General features: G+C 44.3%; 1 protein-coding gene across 4 annotated transcripts in view; it reads left to right on the top strand.

Moving 5' to 3' along the window:
* Nucleotides 1–16743, top strand: part of plxna4 (plexin A4) — a 283559-nt gene that overhangs the window by 155388 nt on the left and 111428 nt on the right. For all 4 annotated transcript variants that reach the window (XM_061251217.1, XM_061251214.1, XM_061251215.1 and 1 more), the window contains one exon: nt 14205–14305. In XM_061251217.1, the coding sequence (XP_061107201.1) occupies nt 14205–14305 (101 nt within the window). The remainder of the gene's footprint in view (nt 1–14204; nt 14306–16743) is intronic.

Below are 16743 nucleotides of genomic sequence, written 5' to 3'. Positions count from 1 at the left end.
CCTTCCTCCTGCCATTACTGTAAGGAAGATGGGTGAATGGGGAAGGGGGGTTTGGTCATTGACATCGGCCATTTCTCTTAAATTGTTTTCCATACATTTAGGGCCAGCAGGCACAGACTAAGCCTAATCAGAAATTCAATTTTGAATGGAGATTATTCATACAAAACACTGTTTGATCCAGGTGCCTATTCCATAAAGCAGAATTATGGAGTTAGCCGGATGACTGCACGAAGTAAAACCCGGACAGGTATTTTTACTGGAGTCCAAGTTCCAGATTTGGGCAGTTATCCGGCTAACTCTGTAATCCTGCTTTGTGGAACAGACCCCAAAGGCTAAAATTAATTTGTGTCTGTGAACCTGGCCCTTGGTGTTTTCAAAGCGGGCTGGAACATCTGAGGCTGAGGTCAGCTTTACTTCAGGGGTAGTGTCTGTGTTGCACAACGTGAAAGAGCTTTCGAATCCTCAGGAAAACATTAAGGAGCCTTACTAACCTTTCATAATCCAGAGCTGCTTCTTTGTGTTGCTGTGTTCCTTTTCCCTGCACCCACATATAATTATACAAACCCATATCTATTACTGCAGAGAACATATGTGGGAGGTGATTTTATTAATTGGGTTCATTAAATTACATTACAACCAACTTTATTCCTTTATAATTTCCTTTGGTAAGAATCGCGCAGTGTTTGCGTGGGAAAGGTGAGATATCCAATATGAAAAGCAGGCATTGCCATATGCATTTAGGACACACTTTGCATTAATATATTACATTTAGGGTATGTATGTTTTCACGATTTGTTTTCCAGTGTTTTCTCTTGTAGAATGTTGCAACCGCAGCTACAACAGTCCATTGTAAATGGGGCATTTATTCAGATTTGTTAATAATTTTATTATCAATTGTGTACTTTGGCTGCATTGGTTCTTTATTGATAGACGCAGATTTTGTTGAACACATTTTATTCCCAGAAGCTTCCATTGATGTGATGAATCCATTGATGTGAAATAGTGGACTCTGAGCCTATTATATACCATGCAGGCCTGTAGTAAAATAGCAGACAGATATACCTGCTTATGGATATACAAACTCTTGCATACTGCATATGGCATGCTCCATCACAATCAGTCCAATTAACCCAGAGACCAGTTTGACATTTGAAATAAAGAATAGCTCTCAAACAATTCCAAGTGTTTTTCTCAACTCCCACATTAAAGTGAACTGCTGAACCTGGAGTATCACTAAATGGCAGTTTTCAGAAGACGGCTTCCAAGCTTTCTGTCTGCTTTCAGCCTTTGCACTGAAGTAATCTCTAAACGAAAAAACACTTAGCAACAGCTATTTACATAAACTCCCCATCTAATGTTTGGAGTATGACTCGTACTGAACTGAAAATTATTTTCTAATCTTGTTATTCTCCAGTGGTAGCTCAGTAGAGGCAAGCAGCTCACCATCATTTTCAGCTCTCTTTGCAAGCCGTTCCATCTGAGCCTGCCCTGCTCCTGACTTCCCACAATCCTCGCTGATCAGCTGATACCATTGATCACTGCCAGAAGCACCATGGTTTTTTTTTTGGTGCGTGTAGGAGGTTTATATCCTTAGTAATCTTCTCTTTGTGTGAAACCTTTACAGATTTGATGAGTGTGTGCTAGGAATCATGAGCTTGTTTATTTGTATTCTTTTATGTTAATGTTAGCGTAGCCATAACTAATTTTGTTCTTTTTGAATGGCTCAATTAATCTATGTATTTATCATTTAATAGTTATAAGTGCATTTATATTATGATTTCAGAATTAATACGTGGGCACATGCGAGAAAACATATTTTTCTTGGGAAATTGGTTGAAATCACGAATCATGAAAGGTATGAATTAAAATGTTTTCGTAATGATAACCGATGTGGTGGCTCCTAATATGGACACACACACACACACACACACACACACACATGCAAGCGCACGCACACAGGAACAGTGTATCGACAGCAGTGCGTACCCTGCTGTGGCCAGGCTTCTGAGAGACAGTGTGAGCTGGAGGAAGCTGGAGGAGGAAGTGGGAACATTTGATCGATGCCTCAGAGCTTCCCGCTGGTTGGGTCCAGGGCTGGGACGCTGAAGGTGCGTGGGGGGTCACGCTGTTGTCATTAGGGTGGACAGGCCGGACCTGGGAGGCACTAGACTCCTGTGCTGGCAGTATTGGGTGGGGAGGGGAAGGGGGGATTGGATGGGAGGCATGGGAAATTATGGTGGCTTTGGTTTCCCAGCGAGGACAGATTGTTCTAGAAACCCACTACAAGCATTACCCTGCTGAGATTGGGGTGGAAGCCTGCTGGGCTCAGGGCCTGTTTGTATGTCTATCACAGTGTCTGCGTGGAGAGGTACACACGCACACATATACACGTGCACACACACACACCAAACAAACACGTGCACACACACACACATGCACACATACACACGTGCACACACACCACACACACACTAACACACACACACACACACACACACACATATATATATATATATACGGTACACACACCACACATACACTTGCACTCACACATGCACACACATATGTATATACAGATATACAGTACACACACACACCACATACATGTGTACACATATGTGCAAACGCACGCATGCACACACACGTTTACACGCACACACACACACACACATACACACCTGTCTACTTCCACACTGCTCGCTCTGCAGTTCCCTGGTTGTTATCCTCTCTTTTAAGGATCCTCTGTTCTCCCTCCTTCTCTCGCAGAGAGAGAGGACAGTGTGTGATTTAGGAGCTAGCCGCTGAAGCTACAGTCCCAGAGATGACTGCATTAGCACCCCTGAGTCCCTTTGAAACGCGCACTGAGAGAATATGCTGATACAATCACAGACAGAACTGACAGATACAGCTGAGAGTCGGTCACATCCACTCTGTCACTCGCACCCGAGTGATCCAAAACGGCTTTATTTATGAGCTTGGGCAGTGCAGGTTTCCTGGCCATACCAATGAGCAGGCTCTCGTCGTGCGCACTGATTAACCCTCCTGATTATGCCACTAAATGAGGCTGGCTACTTATACGTCGTTTAAAAATGAGATAAATATGGCTTTTTAAGAGGAGAGGGCAATGATGTGTGATCAGAATAGAGGGAGTTAACACTGTTGTTAAAGATGTGGTGGTGCAGTGGTATGGCACAGTGGTCAATAATCAGATCAGCAATATGAACCAGTGGTCAGTGTAGCAGTGTGGAGCAGTGGTCAGAGCAGCAGTGTGGATCAGTGGTCAGAGCAGCAGTGTGGATCAGTGGTCAGATCAGCTAGATGATCTAAATAGCCTCCAAAAAATGGATTTAACAATAATAAAAGTCTGGTGCATTTACAGACACTGATTTATAGACCCAGAGGTAATACTCCAATTCTATCTTAGCATATGATGAAGCTTTGTGAGTTTATTTGTTTATCTTTCAGCAAGTCAAAATCAATGTTTATTCTTTTCAGCAAATTCCATGGGACATGGATGCTTTATTTTTTATTTTGTTAGAGTAACTGTTTCACCAAATTTGTATTTCAGTCAAAACCATAATACAACTCTGCATTGCAGTGTTCGTATTCATCGCACAAGCTTTCTCTGCAGAGGTTACATACAGAGCAACAAACAGCCTTGAACAGTGCCTACTATTACAATTTGAATAAACATTCATAGAACTACAGTTTTTCAGATTTAGTTTTATGTTACACCATAATATTTCAATGCAGCGAGAAGAAAATTCTCCCTTCATCAACACATGTATGACTTTAACTGTATGTTCCTAATGAAAGACAAACTATTAATTTACCAAGATTATTCACCCCCAGAGTCAATATTCTGTTGCTGTTTGTCTGTTTAGCAGAAATTGCAGTCTTCTCAGTCTCAGTTGGATTTAGGATTCCTCTGTACACAGTTGCTCCAAAGTTTGATGGAGAGCAATGCTAGACAGCATTTCTTTACTGTAGGTCTTAGCACAGATTTTCAATGGGATTTATATCTCGGCTTTGGCTGAGCCATTCCAGAAAGCTGACCTTTTTGTTTTCCAGCTCTTTGTGGATTTGCTATGTGTCCTGTGTGATCCTGCTGGAGCATGAATCTTCAGCCTCAATGCCTGTCTCGTGGACTGAAACTGGTTCTCGATGATTGTTGGCTGTTTGACTTCCATCTATCAGTCCCTCCTCCTGGAAAGCAACCCCGTAGCACGATGCTGCCACCGCCATGTTTGATGGGATGCTACCTGGATGTGTATGGCTTGCCAACAACAAAGTGCTTTGCTCCCAGGCTTAAAAGTTCAACTTCAGTCTCATCAGACTGCAAAATATTCTTCCAGAGAGTCTCAGGGCCTGTTGCCTGGCTTCTGGCACACTCCAGGCATGTCTTAATCAGAAGTCTGAAGTGGCTTCTGTCTAGCCTCTCTCCCAGAGAGGCCAAATCTGGAAAGGTTGTTAGTCGCTCTCTGAACCTTTCCTCCCATTCCAATGAGCTCTGCAGTTCTGTCAGTGTTGTTGTTAGCTTCTTGGCCACTTCTCTCGGGGGCGGCCTTTAGCGTAATGGTTAAGGTCAAGGACTGGGACACCAAGGTCAGTGGTTCTAATCCTGGTGTAGCCACAATCAGATCTGCACAGCCGTTGGGCCCTTGAGCAAGGCCCTTAACCCTGCGTTGCTCTAGGGGAGGATTGTCTCCTGCTTAGTCTAATCAACTGTACATCGCTCTGGATAAGAGCCAAAATGCCTGTAATGTAATGTTCTCTCTCTTTTTCGTAACCTGCTCCAGTCCTTATAGAAGCCTGATTGAGCTGGCCTGCTGTTTTGGTTGTGAGAGCCTTCAATGGTCTCTGATGTTCTGCAATCATGCAGTTGAACATAGGTGAATTCAAAATCAACATACATGTTAACATGTTCAGTCTGATCTCTCAGGCAATTGGTCTACAGCAACAAAATGTAGGTTTCTAATACAAAAGGGACGAATACTTCTCACTCAGGTAAATTCTTATTACTCAACGTTACTTATATAGGAATATAAAAAAATCCATGTCAACTGCATTTTAATTTGTAGCGCTCACATGTCTGCAACATTTCAAGTCTTTTCATCAGCAAACAAAACCACAATCTTAAAAAACAGATCATTTTGCCAAAAAAGAAAACATTAGTTTATGTTTATCAATACATCAAAAGGCTCTTTCATTTCTCAGATCCTTTTCCCCAAAGTGGCTGTGTGTGGATGATACAGTAATTATTGTCTTAAAGACCCACAGCCCCAGATTCAATCAAAATATCCTTTGCTTTGACTTCCAAGTAAATGTTAAGGATATATGCTGATTAAATCTAGCCAATTACAGTATATGGATGAGGTAAAAACAGATGCAGTATGTATATTGCTGAGTCCCTGCTAAGTCACTCGCATCTTGTGGCTTAATTAGCTTGACTCTGCATAACCTCTAGCTTGAATCTATGGGTGATATATAAAACAGCCTTATTATGTCACTTGTTTCCAGCTTTCTCTGTGCCTTAATCACCTTTACAGGTTTATTGCTATTTATGCAGTCCTGTTATATGAATTTTCTAGAAAGCTACCGCGGATTAGAGTGATAAATGGCCAAAGTAAATAAATAGGTAATGGTTGGGTCAAGGCCTGAAACAAAAGCCATGTGCGCATTTGCATTTTTCTACTAACTCTTAAAGATTAACATTAAACTAACATTAAAGATTCTTATGTGAATCCATACCTCTTTAGTACTATCAAGTGTTGTGTTGTATTGTCAAATGTTATGTCAGAACAGTTTTTTTTAATATTTTCAGTAACTTAAAAAGTGAGGTGAAGAAACATAACAGTAAAATAAATATATTAAAATATTTAGATTTCATCAATATATTGATATTGAAAAAATCACAATATTGCTGGACCCGTAATTGGAAGATAAATGCACACACGTTTGGATTTAAATGGGTTTAAAAGTGTGCTGAAATTAAAGTACGTGTGATGTACAGTAATATCAATTATGGCATTTACAGGCATCCGCACACAGCCTTGTGTGCAAAGTGTCACTGTCTTGCAGGTTTGCTTGGGTGAGGGTGTATTCTGGCAAGGGAACACAAGACGCAGTGTTGCTTACATCACACGCTCTACTCTCTGTTTTAAAACGGGGAATTCAATCGGAAACTGAAGTAAAATGACATTTTAACGTTTTGCACAGTAACGCAGTTTGATGTGGAAGATGACAGTCTGTACATTTCCCTTGTCGACAGAGAATGGCTCTAACAAGCGTCTATACTCCTGCATCATTTCATCTGGAACAGCGGCATTTTAAAAGGCTTTATGATTTTCTGCTGCTGTAATAACTCATAAAATAATAGCTATGTAGAGTGACAGTGTAGAAAATGGGTATTTTGAAAGCGTAGGCTATTTTCCTGTATGGTAATTACCTGCTGAGTAACACTATGTTTTGTTATAACTTCCACAAAATACAATAAAATAGAAAGCACACTGTATTTTTCTCAAGATGTACTGTAACAATATACCTATGATACTGTGACTAGTTTTCAGAATACAAAATTTCAGTTCTTAGGAGTATGCCTGAATTTAATTGAGCATACCTAAACTGGAATACTGTTACCTTCATGGGGTTGTTTTATGCTGCCCAAGGGGCAATTGTGGTGTAAAGCGTCCCCTGCATTGGTCCCTGCTCTGACCTCCCTGGTGTAAAACCCAGCTATGAGCAGCTTTAAATATCAGCTACCAGCCGTTTCAAAACATAGCTTGAGCTGGTCTAACCATTTTGAGTATAGAGCTGGTTTAACTGGTCAACCAGCAACCAGCTGTTTCAAAACCTAGCTTGAGCTGTTTTTTTTTCAGCAGGGCTTACGTCCTGTTTGTCTGTCTGTCTGCCGTGCAGATCAGATTCCTGCTCAGGTTTTGGAAGGGGAATGCGAGGAAATGTTGTCCTCTCTCGTTTTATTTTTCCATTCTCCGTTCTGACCTAAGTGTCTTTGACATCCACAGAATGGGAGAACAGGCATTCAAAGGCTCCCGGGGTCAATATCCTTCAAAGCGTAAGGTCAGAGGGATGCACTGCCACACTCTCAGACTCCTGAGCAACTGCATCATGTGCAATAAGGTTATTTCACCGGGCTTCTCTGACAGGTCTTACTGACTTCAGGATACATTGTATTAATGCCCAATGCTAATTGGTGCAGATGTGTATGCAAGCTGACAGTAGTTAGGTGAAGTATTGAGAGGTTTTCAGTAGCCACTCCGCCTCCTGAAAGCTGGATGTCACAGCAGTTTTGTTGGTTTCGGTTGAAGGACACTTGACTGTTTGAGCGCAGCCAACATACTTGTGTATGTAAAAGCACAAAGTATGTTTTCAGAGTGTGTTCTGTGAATGTACAAATACATTATGTAGTAGAACAACACTATTGTTATGGAGTTATAGACATTTTCACATAGCGCTATCAGACGTACACAAGGTTTACACAGCATTGCTGCCACAATGGTCACGGGTCATGTTTTTGAATCTTGAAAAGCTCTTTTCATATTTCTCAATGTTTCTTTTTTTTTTTTTTTCAGAATTAATGTTCAGAGTCGGAGCTGAAGGTAGCCACACTATTAAGGCTGTGTACTGTAGTGTAAAATAGCTCAAAGTCAAATGCTTTTCATTTCTATTTGCCCCCAAGGGAAATCTAGCATGACATATTCATGGAGAATCACATCTGCAATCTCATCAAAAATATTTAATAAAGACGACCTTTGATTTCAATTATAAGCATGTGTTTCATGACAATCATTGGGGCCATTTTTTTATATAATCCCCATGTGTGACATAGAGTTTATGAAGTGATTTTATTATAGTTATTATAGTGCCCTACTTCTAGCTGTAGGGTATTTTATTTTAACAAGAAAAAAGCAATACCGACCCGTTGGAGACTATATTTGCAAATGCACAGGCATATGCAAACACCCACACCCACACACACACAAACACACACCCATACATACAGGGTACATACACACACACACACACACACCCATACATACAGGGTACACAAACACACACACACACACACACACACATACATACAGGGTACACAAACACACACATACACACAAACCATCCCAAACCAACTTCTAGGGCAGTGAAATCAAGTTTGCAAAAGATTTCTTCTCTCACCGAAAAAAACCCGATAAAAACGGTGACGCTCGCTTTGGCTGAATCATACGTGTATCTGCCTCCTCCTTCCTCTGCTTATTTACCCCAGTATACCTTCCGGGGAGGATGAAACAGCTTGGACAGAATTAGTTCTGATATGTTTGTGCCTTTCACTACCCGGCATCTGAGACAGAATGCAAATCCAGTTAGCGGAGAGTGTGTCCGGGTTCACGGGAGACATAATTGCATTTTCCATCTGCGTCCCTCGGGGGTTTGGCAGGGCCTAGCGCGGCCTAGCCGGGCCTGCTCATCCTGCAACCCCGCTCTGTCCAAGCCCTGTGAAATTCACTTACAGCTCCAGCCCCGGGCCTTGCGACAGATGTATAAATTGTGTGGAAAAAAGAGCCTTTCCCCGGCCCAATGTCTTCGCCCGCGTTCAGCACCGGCGTGAGACGATGTTTCTCCGCTCACGGGTCCCCCCCTCGGCGCGAGGGCCCACGGTCAAATGTGTCACAGCACCCATTTGGGCCCCTGCGAGCCGCCATCGCCGTTTTATTGCCTGGATATGAAATTGATTAGATTATGAGATTGCAGATTTATTAAAGTTCAGATCCCTGTATCACTCCGCCTTCAGCTTTTTCTTTATTTTTTTTTTTAAAAGAGAGAGATTATAGGAAAATATTGGTCTGCTTATATGGATATTTGTCATTGTCAGACAAATATGACAGCCTTCAGACTGGGCAAAAGATATGCTTTTATGACCTGCATAATAAATAAAAACTGTATATTTATGTGTTTTTTTTGTGTGGGCGGTTGGGGCTGTAGATGTATTCATTAACATAACGATATGGATATGATAATGGATACTATGTATATATCACAACATATGTTGAAGGAAGTTCAATGTTCAGTTCATACTCCCCAAATACAGACACAGGCCAGCCACCCCTCTTTCCACAGCACCGCTATCTGTACAAATATAGTATTGATCATTCTAATGCCGACAGGGCTGTGGATACTAATCCCTAGCATTGGCAGTGTGTATGTGTGTGTCAGAACATGTTTACTGCTGCGCTTAGCAACCGCATGGCCCGGAGCCCTTTGGAGGATGATCAGCCAGTGGGATTAAAGGTGATGGAGGTAGGGGCTGAAGGTTCGGGAGGGGGGACAGAGGGGGGCATGTAGGGGGCTGAGAGTCGCCCTTTACCCGGACCACAGCTGTCTGGTGCTGGAGTGTCAGTGTGTTTCTGGACAACAGCCACGGTTCTGGACTGTGACATCACTTCCTCCTCTCAGTCCGTGACCAGTCTCAGTCCACGGCCCCTGGGCAGCAGGGGGTCGGCTGTTGGAGGGTCGGTGACCGAAAGGGGGCGAGGGAACGAGGGAAAAACACAGGCGGAGGTGAAGGTCGCCCGCGCTGTCCACCAGAGGCCCCCACAGAGGAGACTTCTCCACGTTCAGCCCCAGCTCCGCGGTGCAGCGTGTTGTAGGGAGCTCGCTAATGATGCTAATTGGTGTTTATCAGCAAACTAATGAACAAGTCCGTGAAAAGAAACCCATAGAATCAAAAAGAAGAAAGAAGAAGAAAACCTTTTTGCGCTACGGCGTTCGGTTCGCAAAGCGGGGGCTGGGGGTCCCTCCCTCCTCGGTTTTAATGAGCTTTTCCTCAGATTGGCGGGGTTTGGCTGCAGGTAAGACGCAGCGGGCCGGTGGCTCTTAATTACGGGAGAGGCAGCGGCGGAATACGGATGAGCACGGCGGATTCATCATAAATCTCCGTCCAGGTTTATTACCGCAGCCCGGGGTGCTGCGCGTTCGCCGGGATTGGCAGGAGACGGAGGGGAGGGACGGCATCGGTCTCTCGCCCGCCCCCTAACAGAACGAGCTGTTCATTAAGGCCCTGTGTGGCGCTGGCCGTTTCGGACGCGCTAAATTTAACTCAGAATGTGGGGCGCGCCTGTCACGGGCATCGAAACGCGTCCGGCGGGGCCCCCAGTGCGCAGAGACGGGGGACCAGATCAGGGCTGACAGTCCGGAGACAGGGAATATGAGTGTGGAGGCTACAGAGATAAACCAAAGCCATTATTCTGAATGAGGATGATGGACCAAGGTCATAATTATCACTATTATTATTATTATTATTATTATTATTATTATTGTTATTATTATTATTATTATTATTATTATTACTATTGGGGTGTTGCTGTGTGGCTCATTTGCTGTGGTGCATGGATGAGCCCCATGGTCTCTAATCTAGACCGTACCACTGCTGACAGTGGTCAGTAGCTCTACAGGCCGATGCCCAGTTGGCGATTGTGTCGCCCAGGGTATAGGAGGGTTCAGTCTGTTTCCTCGCTCCCCAGAGCCCCCTACTGGCTGATCAGGTGCCCGTGTACCGCATGTTAAAGCAACATTGAAAGCTCTGCACTCTGTCGGAGCTTCGCTGTGGTCTGGGGCATGTTTCAGAGGAGAAGTGCAGATGTTACACTCTCCCAAAACGGAAATCGGTTGTGCATAAATGCGGCTGAGGCTGCAGATAATTAGACGTCCCAAATTAGGGAGAGAATTGGACACGGTCTTTTGGATGCCGAATTTATATGAATTATATCATTCTATAGACAGGATATTATTTGTATTATTACCTAAATGAATTTTAATTATAATTTGAGTCGTCATCGTCTTCACCATGTGCTGTAACAACTGCTCTCAGTGTCTGATAGGTAGGTGGGCTGCCCACATCTGTTGGTTCTGAAACGATTGCTTTCTCTCACAACCTTTACAGTAGTTTTCTGCCTCTCTGATAATGTAGTGCAGAGTGTGCTCGAAGAAACAGGGGAAAACAGTGTCAATCTCTCCTCCATCTCTTAATGGAAAAAAAGGCCTGGTGTCAAAAATTGAATTTCCTGAGCGTATCTAAATCCTCATAATATACAGGCGCACAAAAACAAGCTTACAGCATTCTTATCTTTTTAATATGCATCAGAAGCATTAAATTCTTTTTTTCACCATTGATTGCTGGAGCAATGAAGGGAAGGCGCAGCGTTACTGTAAGAATACCTGGAACGGTTTATCATTTTTCACTTCATCGGTGTGAAATAGACTCTGGTAAATACGGGCACATTCACTGTGCCTTTTTTGGAGCTTTGTGAATCTGCCGGGACCTTGGATAAGCATCGGGCCTGGAAACCCTGCCAGCTCCCCACCCCCTCCCCCCCCTCCCTCCCTGTCTGTGGGAAATGGCCTTTTCTTCGCTGGTGCCCTCTTCCAAAGCGCACTCTCAGAGAAACCGCTTTTCTATCTAAAAATAACAGGTGAGCTGAAGAGTGTGATAGCGTAACCGCTCTCATTTCTCCTCTGAAATCTCTGTTTCTCCTCCGCTGATACAGAAACACGCAGTGTCCTGTTCCTCTTTACAACACGGAGGAGGGGTTTCGTCTTTAAACACACATAAACAAGGATCATCTTTGTTACTAAATAGCTTGTTCTCTTCCTGGCAGAGCAGGTAAATATTCAGGAGTTGAGGAAACTTGTTCATGATACAGATATATATGATATACTGGCATACTATGTATACAAGTGAAGAGACTGTATTTTCCTCACACAGTATGTACAAAACTGGGTATATATTTGTGTGTATGCACCAACATTTTAATAGTAATAGAATCAAGTTATTCTATTTGTTCCTGATGCAGATTTACATATGATATATAATTTATACCACCAGTGGATCGTAGGTCATATTACATGGTGCAGAAATAAACCAAGTGCACATACATTAGGGAATAAAAATCATATATACGGGAAATATATTCAAGAGTAAAGGAGAGGTGGTCAGCCGTGCAGGACTAAACAGGAAACATAATCAGGTTTGCAGAGAGGGCGTTATTGCCACAGTCTGTATAACCAGGGTACACATTCGAGTGCACAGAAGGTATTATGACTGATATGGAAAGAAGTGAATAAATATTTAGGAATGAAGAGAAGGTATTATTTCCTGTACTAATATAATAGGAAATATAGAGGTGTGAGAGGTGGCATTATTTCTGATACTGAAACCGTGGGGTAAATATTCACCTAGACCAGGGCAACTTATTACCACCATTATTCTGTATAAAATCCCAAAGCTCCTTTCTAAAGAGCACTATTGCACCTTAAATACTAAAGATGAAAAAAGGTTATATTCAGTATTAAACTCAACATTATGCTGAGAACATCTGAAATAGATTATACCATTATTGCAGGGCTAGCCAAGAATCGGATTTGTTTTAAATACAGCCGAGGCATTTCTTTAATCGGGAAAGAAGGTCTGAAACCGGCTTTGTTTTAAATACAGAAGCTCTGGCCTCTTTGTAAACACTTACACTGGCATCCATTTTCTTTGTTTTGTATTTCCTTAACCAGGGCTGAAATGGACCCTATGCATCTGTGTTGTTGATTTAGGAATTTAGGAACAAGTGATAACTGATGATGAATAATAACTAGTATGTTTCTCTGCGAATGGTTTCTGAATGAATTGAGAAGTTCAAACATCCTCTCTCCATCTAAGTACATACGTCACAGCAGCGGAGTGAAAGTTTTTAAGCACGGACTTACTTTCCCCTGAAGAGAGACTTGAGTTGAGTTGAGTTGAGTTGAGACTCAGAAGTTCACATTGAACTTTAGCATGAGTTGGGAAGCGTTTCCTTTCTTTCCTGCGCAGACTTTGTTAGCGTGGCGGTCTGCTGCCTCTCGTCTCTCTCCTGGGCCTAGCCGTCTGGCACAAGTGGCATGTAGCTTTTCAAGCGCTCGGCTGTCAATAACACGGTGAGTGACAGCGGTCGTCAGCGAGCGGAGGCTCATTAATCAAAACCCTGATAGAAGCGGGAAGGATCGCCTTTTCCGCGGAGACACGCAATATGTGCCGCTGGAGGTTTATGATGTCTATATTTCTGCCTCAACGGTCAGTTTATACTTACTACACACTGTAATACACTGTAGTACTATAATTTACCCCTCAAGACATGTATCAGAATATTATTTTTCATTGCATTTTAGCAATATGTTCCATTTTTGTTAGAAGTTCACTCAGTACAGAAGACCTATGATGTTTTTATATGGGTTTGTCCTTAATACTCCATAACATCCACACTTTTTTATTCAGCCATTCAAGTTCTTCAGGCATTTTGTTTTTCAGTTTGTAAAGGTGAATAGCAAAACAGAGTAACCTGGAAAATCTGCCTTGTGATAAATGACTACACAGTTTCCCAGTGCTTGAATCCCCTTGTGTTTTTCATGGTATACTGTAGCTCTAGGGGTTTGCTCTAGATAGATTTCTAGGCTCCTCTTCTGTCCTAATCTCTGAAATATCCAAGTGGCCAAGTTATGTCCTAGAGAACAACAATAGTATATCATATTCAGCCTATCGCCGTTGTACTGTTTTCTGCTAAAAAATTGTTTGTTCGAAATGAATAAAAGTCATCTTTGTGCGCTTTTCGCAGTAACCTCCCCCCTACTGTGTGTTCAAAAGGCTTATATATTTTAAAAACCCAGTCTCACAGAGTTCACTTAAGCATTCAGTACACACAATTCAGTGTCTGCCGTGGTGCAGATGTGTTCCTCTCTCCCTTTCCTGGCTGGCGCAATCTGACAAGGGACATTTTCACTTGCCAAAATGTAAGGTCATCCTGCCATGTCATTGTGTGGAAATGGGTCTCTGACTGCCTTCTCTCCCCCACAATGCAGTGCCAGTCTCTGACTGCCTTCTCTGCCCCATAATGCAGTATCAATCTCTGACTGCCTCTCTGCCTCACAATGCAGTGCCAGCCTCTAAGTCCTGCCTCCTATCCCATATGCAGTGCCAGCCTCTGAGTCCTGTCTCCTATCCCATAATGCAGTGCCAGCCTCTAAGTGCTGTCTCCTATCCCATATGCAGTGCCAGCCTCTAAGTGCTGTCTCCTATCCCATAATGCAGTGCCAGCCTCTGTGAGTCCTGCCTCCTATCCCATAATGCAGTGCCAGTCTCTGAGTCCTGACTCTTCTTCTTCTCTCTCCAGCTGACTCGGGTTCCTGTGGAGGCCTGTGGACAGTACTCCACCTGCAGCGAGTGCCTGGGCTCTGGGGACCCCCACTGTGGCTGGTGTGTGCTTCACAACACGTGAGTACCCTCTATATGCACATACCAGCCGTATCATACAGTACAGTCCAGAAGTATTGGCTCTCTTAATGAAAAACATGAGAAAAAAAACCCCACAGATAATGAGATATATTTCCTGTCAAAAAATATGTAGAAATATATGTGTGAAAATATTTGGCATCTCGAAAGATTATTTAAAATAAAATGTATATCTGCGAGAAAAGTACACTGACAGTGTATCTTACAGCCACTGTATTTCTGCTGTATCACTTCCTGTTTCATTGGGGTATAGATATGATATGATAAACACACTTTTCCATGGAGAAAGGCAGAGAACTGTCAATAAACTAGAGACAGATGGTTGCTGACTTACACCGATCAGGTAATGTCTAGGTGAATGCTCCATACTAACAGATACCCCCATATCGACAGACATGTTTCATAAATAAATCCATTACTGAGAGTGACCAACAAATTCAAGAATCTGGATATCTCAAAATCAACTCAGAAATGCTTCTGCAATGGCTATTCTGGTCTCTGAATTGTAGAGGGCAGTCCGTACAGTAAGTGTAAACCTACAATAAGGACACAAAGGATCTTGAAAGGATCTGCAGCCTAATCAAACTTTATCAGACAAAGCTCAGTGCCATTATCCTTGTCAGGGGAGGTGGCACCAAGTACTACTCACAGTCAGTGAGGCCTGTTTTTTTTTATTCATTTATCATTTGAAAATTATTCCGTTATGGTTGATTGTATTGAGTCATTAATAAGTAATTTGGTAAAATGACAATATTATCTCAGTAATGATGTCATACACTCACTGAGCACTTTATTAGGCAGACCTGTAATGCAGATTTAAAACGGCAGCGCTTTCTGCGGTGGAATAGTGTCTGCCACACACGGCGTTCCTGGCGGAGCGGTAACTGATTCCTGGGAAAGCTGTTCGCGCGGGCGAGGCCCCCGGTCCGATCTGGCCCCCGGCAGGCAGACAAGCCCTGTGATCCGCCGGCCCCGCTCGCAGATTAGGTTCCTGGGCCCAGGCGCAGAGCCAGGGGCCCCGGATACATTTCCACCAATCCCTGCCCTAATTCACCTACCAGACACCCGACCCGGCCCCAGCCATAGACGGGGCATTGAGCGGCCCTGTTGGCATCGGAGCGAGGGGGGGGGATTTTCAGTGCTCCTATTCCCATAATGATCGCTGTTACAATCCTCCCACCCCCTCCCCCTCACCTCACACGCACACAGGCATGGAGGGGGTCAGGGTAATGACTGTGGCCCCCTGGGGGTTGGAGTATTTCTCACTTGGCTGTAAATTGAAAATTGGATTTTTTCAGGAGTGCCCCTGTTGGGCTTTGCAGGGAGGCAGAGAGGGAGGGGGGGGGCTCTCACCCATCAGACTGGGCATTTTTCGCTCCGTCCACCACCCCCCCCCCCCCCCCCACCTCCGCCGCCACCCGCTGTCGTGTAGTACAGGCCTGGAGAAGGCCCCCGGGGAGCTGCGGAAAGGTCACAGAGTGGGTGAAGAGCGGTGCAGCCCGGAGCCTTTGGAGTGCGGGAGAGTGAGGATCCGTGTCTGTCTGTCGCTCTGTCTCCACGGACCGGCACGGTGGGACGGGGACTGCATTAGCGCGGGCGGCCCTTTGATCGCCTCCGACAGAAGCCGAGAGGAAAGAGCCGGGTCTCCATACTGATTCTACGCCCCACAGGCCCTGTACACGTTACTCAACCGACAGGACGGCCATTTTGATTTTCTTCGAGAGGGCATATTCACACCACTGCTTTAGTGGGGTTTTTTTTTCTCAAACTAATTTCTGAGAAGGTTACCTTCCCAATACTAAGCGTCGCGCCTGGTTTTTCCTATCCTCCCTCAAACGTCCAACGATTTCAGCTCAATTTATTCCGCGCTCCTTATGGTAAAAAGCCCTCAGCACGTCTTTTGCTGTATTTGTGATTGCCCGTCTCAGAGACGACGTGATGGCTGTTTAGAACAAAGACGCCCGGCTAAAAAATGTAAATGGAGGGCTTCGGGGACAGACAGAAAGACGGACGGGGAGGGAGGGGGGCCGGGCCGGGGTGTCTTCCTCCCGAAACGCTCTGCCTGGGCTCTAATGACAGGGCCGTCCTTTAAGGAAGAGGTGATTTGCAGGCGGGGATTACTCTGTCAGAGCGAGGCAGATAGAATCAGCGGCTCTCCAGGCCTGCGCCAGCGTCCTGTCTCGTCCTGCAGGAGAATTAGTGTCAGTGCTGCGCAGGGGGGCGAGGGGGGGGGGACGGGGAAACAGCACCAATTTTCCAGTCAGCTCAAGGTGCCGGGGAGGGGGGGGTGCTGCAGGATTACGGGCACGAGGAGGGAAACCGCCGCTACATAAAACTGGCTCGCTCACCTGCCGTTTGTCAGGACGGCGTCTCGGGGCACATCTGTCACTGCATGTGTCTTTCCCTCTCTCTCTCTGTTC

Source organism: Conger conger, chromosome 8 (genome assembly GCF_963514075.1).
Source record: "Conger conger chromosome 8, fConCon1.1, whole genome shotgun sequence".
Taxonomy (NCBI): Eukaryota; Metazoa; Chordata; class Actinopteri; order Anguilliformes; family Congridae; genus Conger; species Conger conger.
Note: the sequence above shows the minus strand (reverse complement) of the source record. Positions and strands in the feature narration are given on the sequence as shown.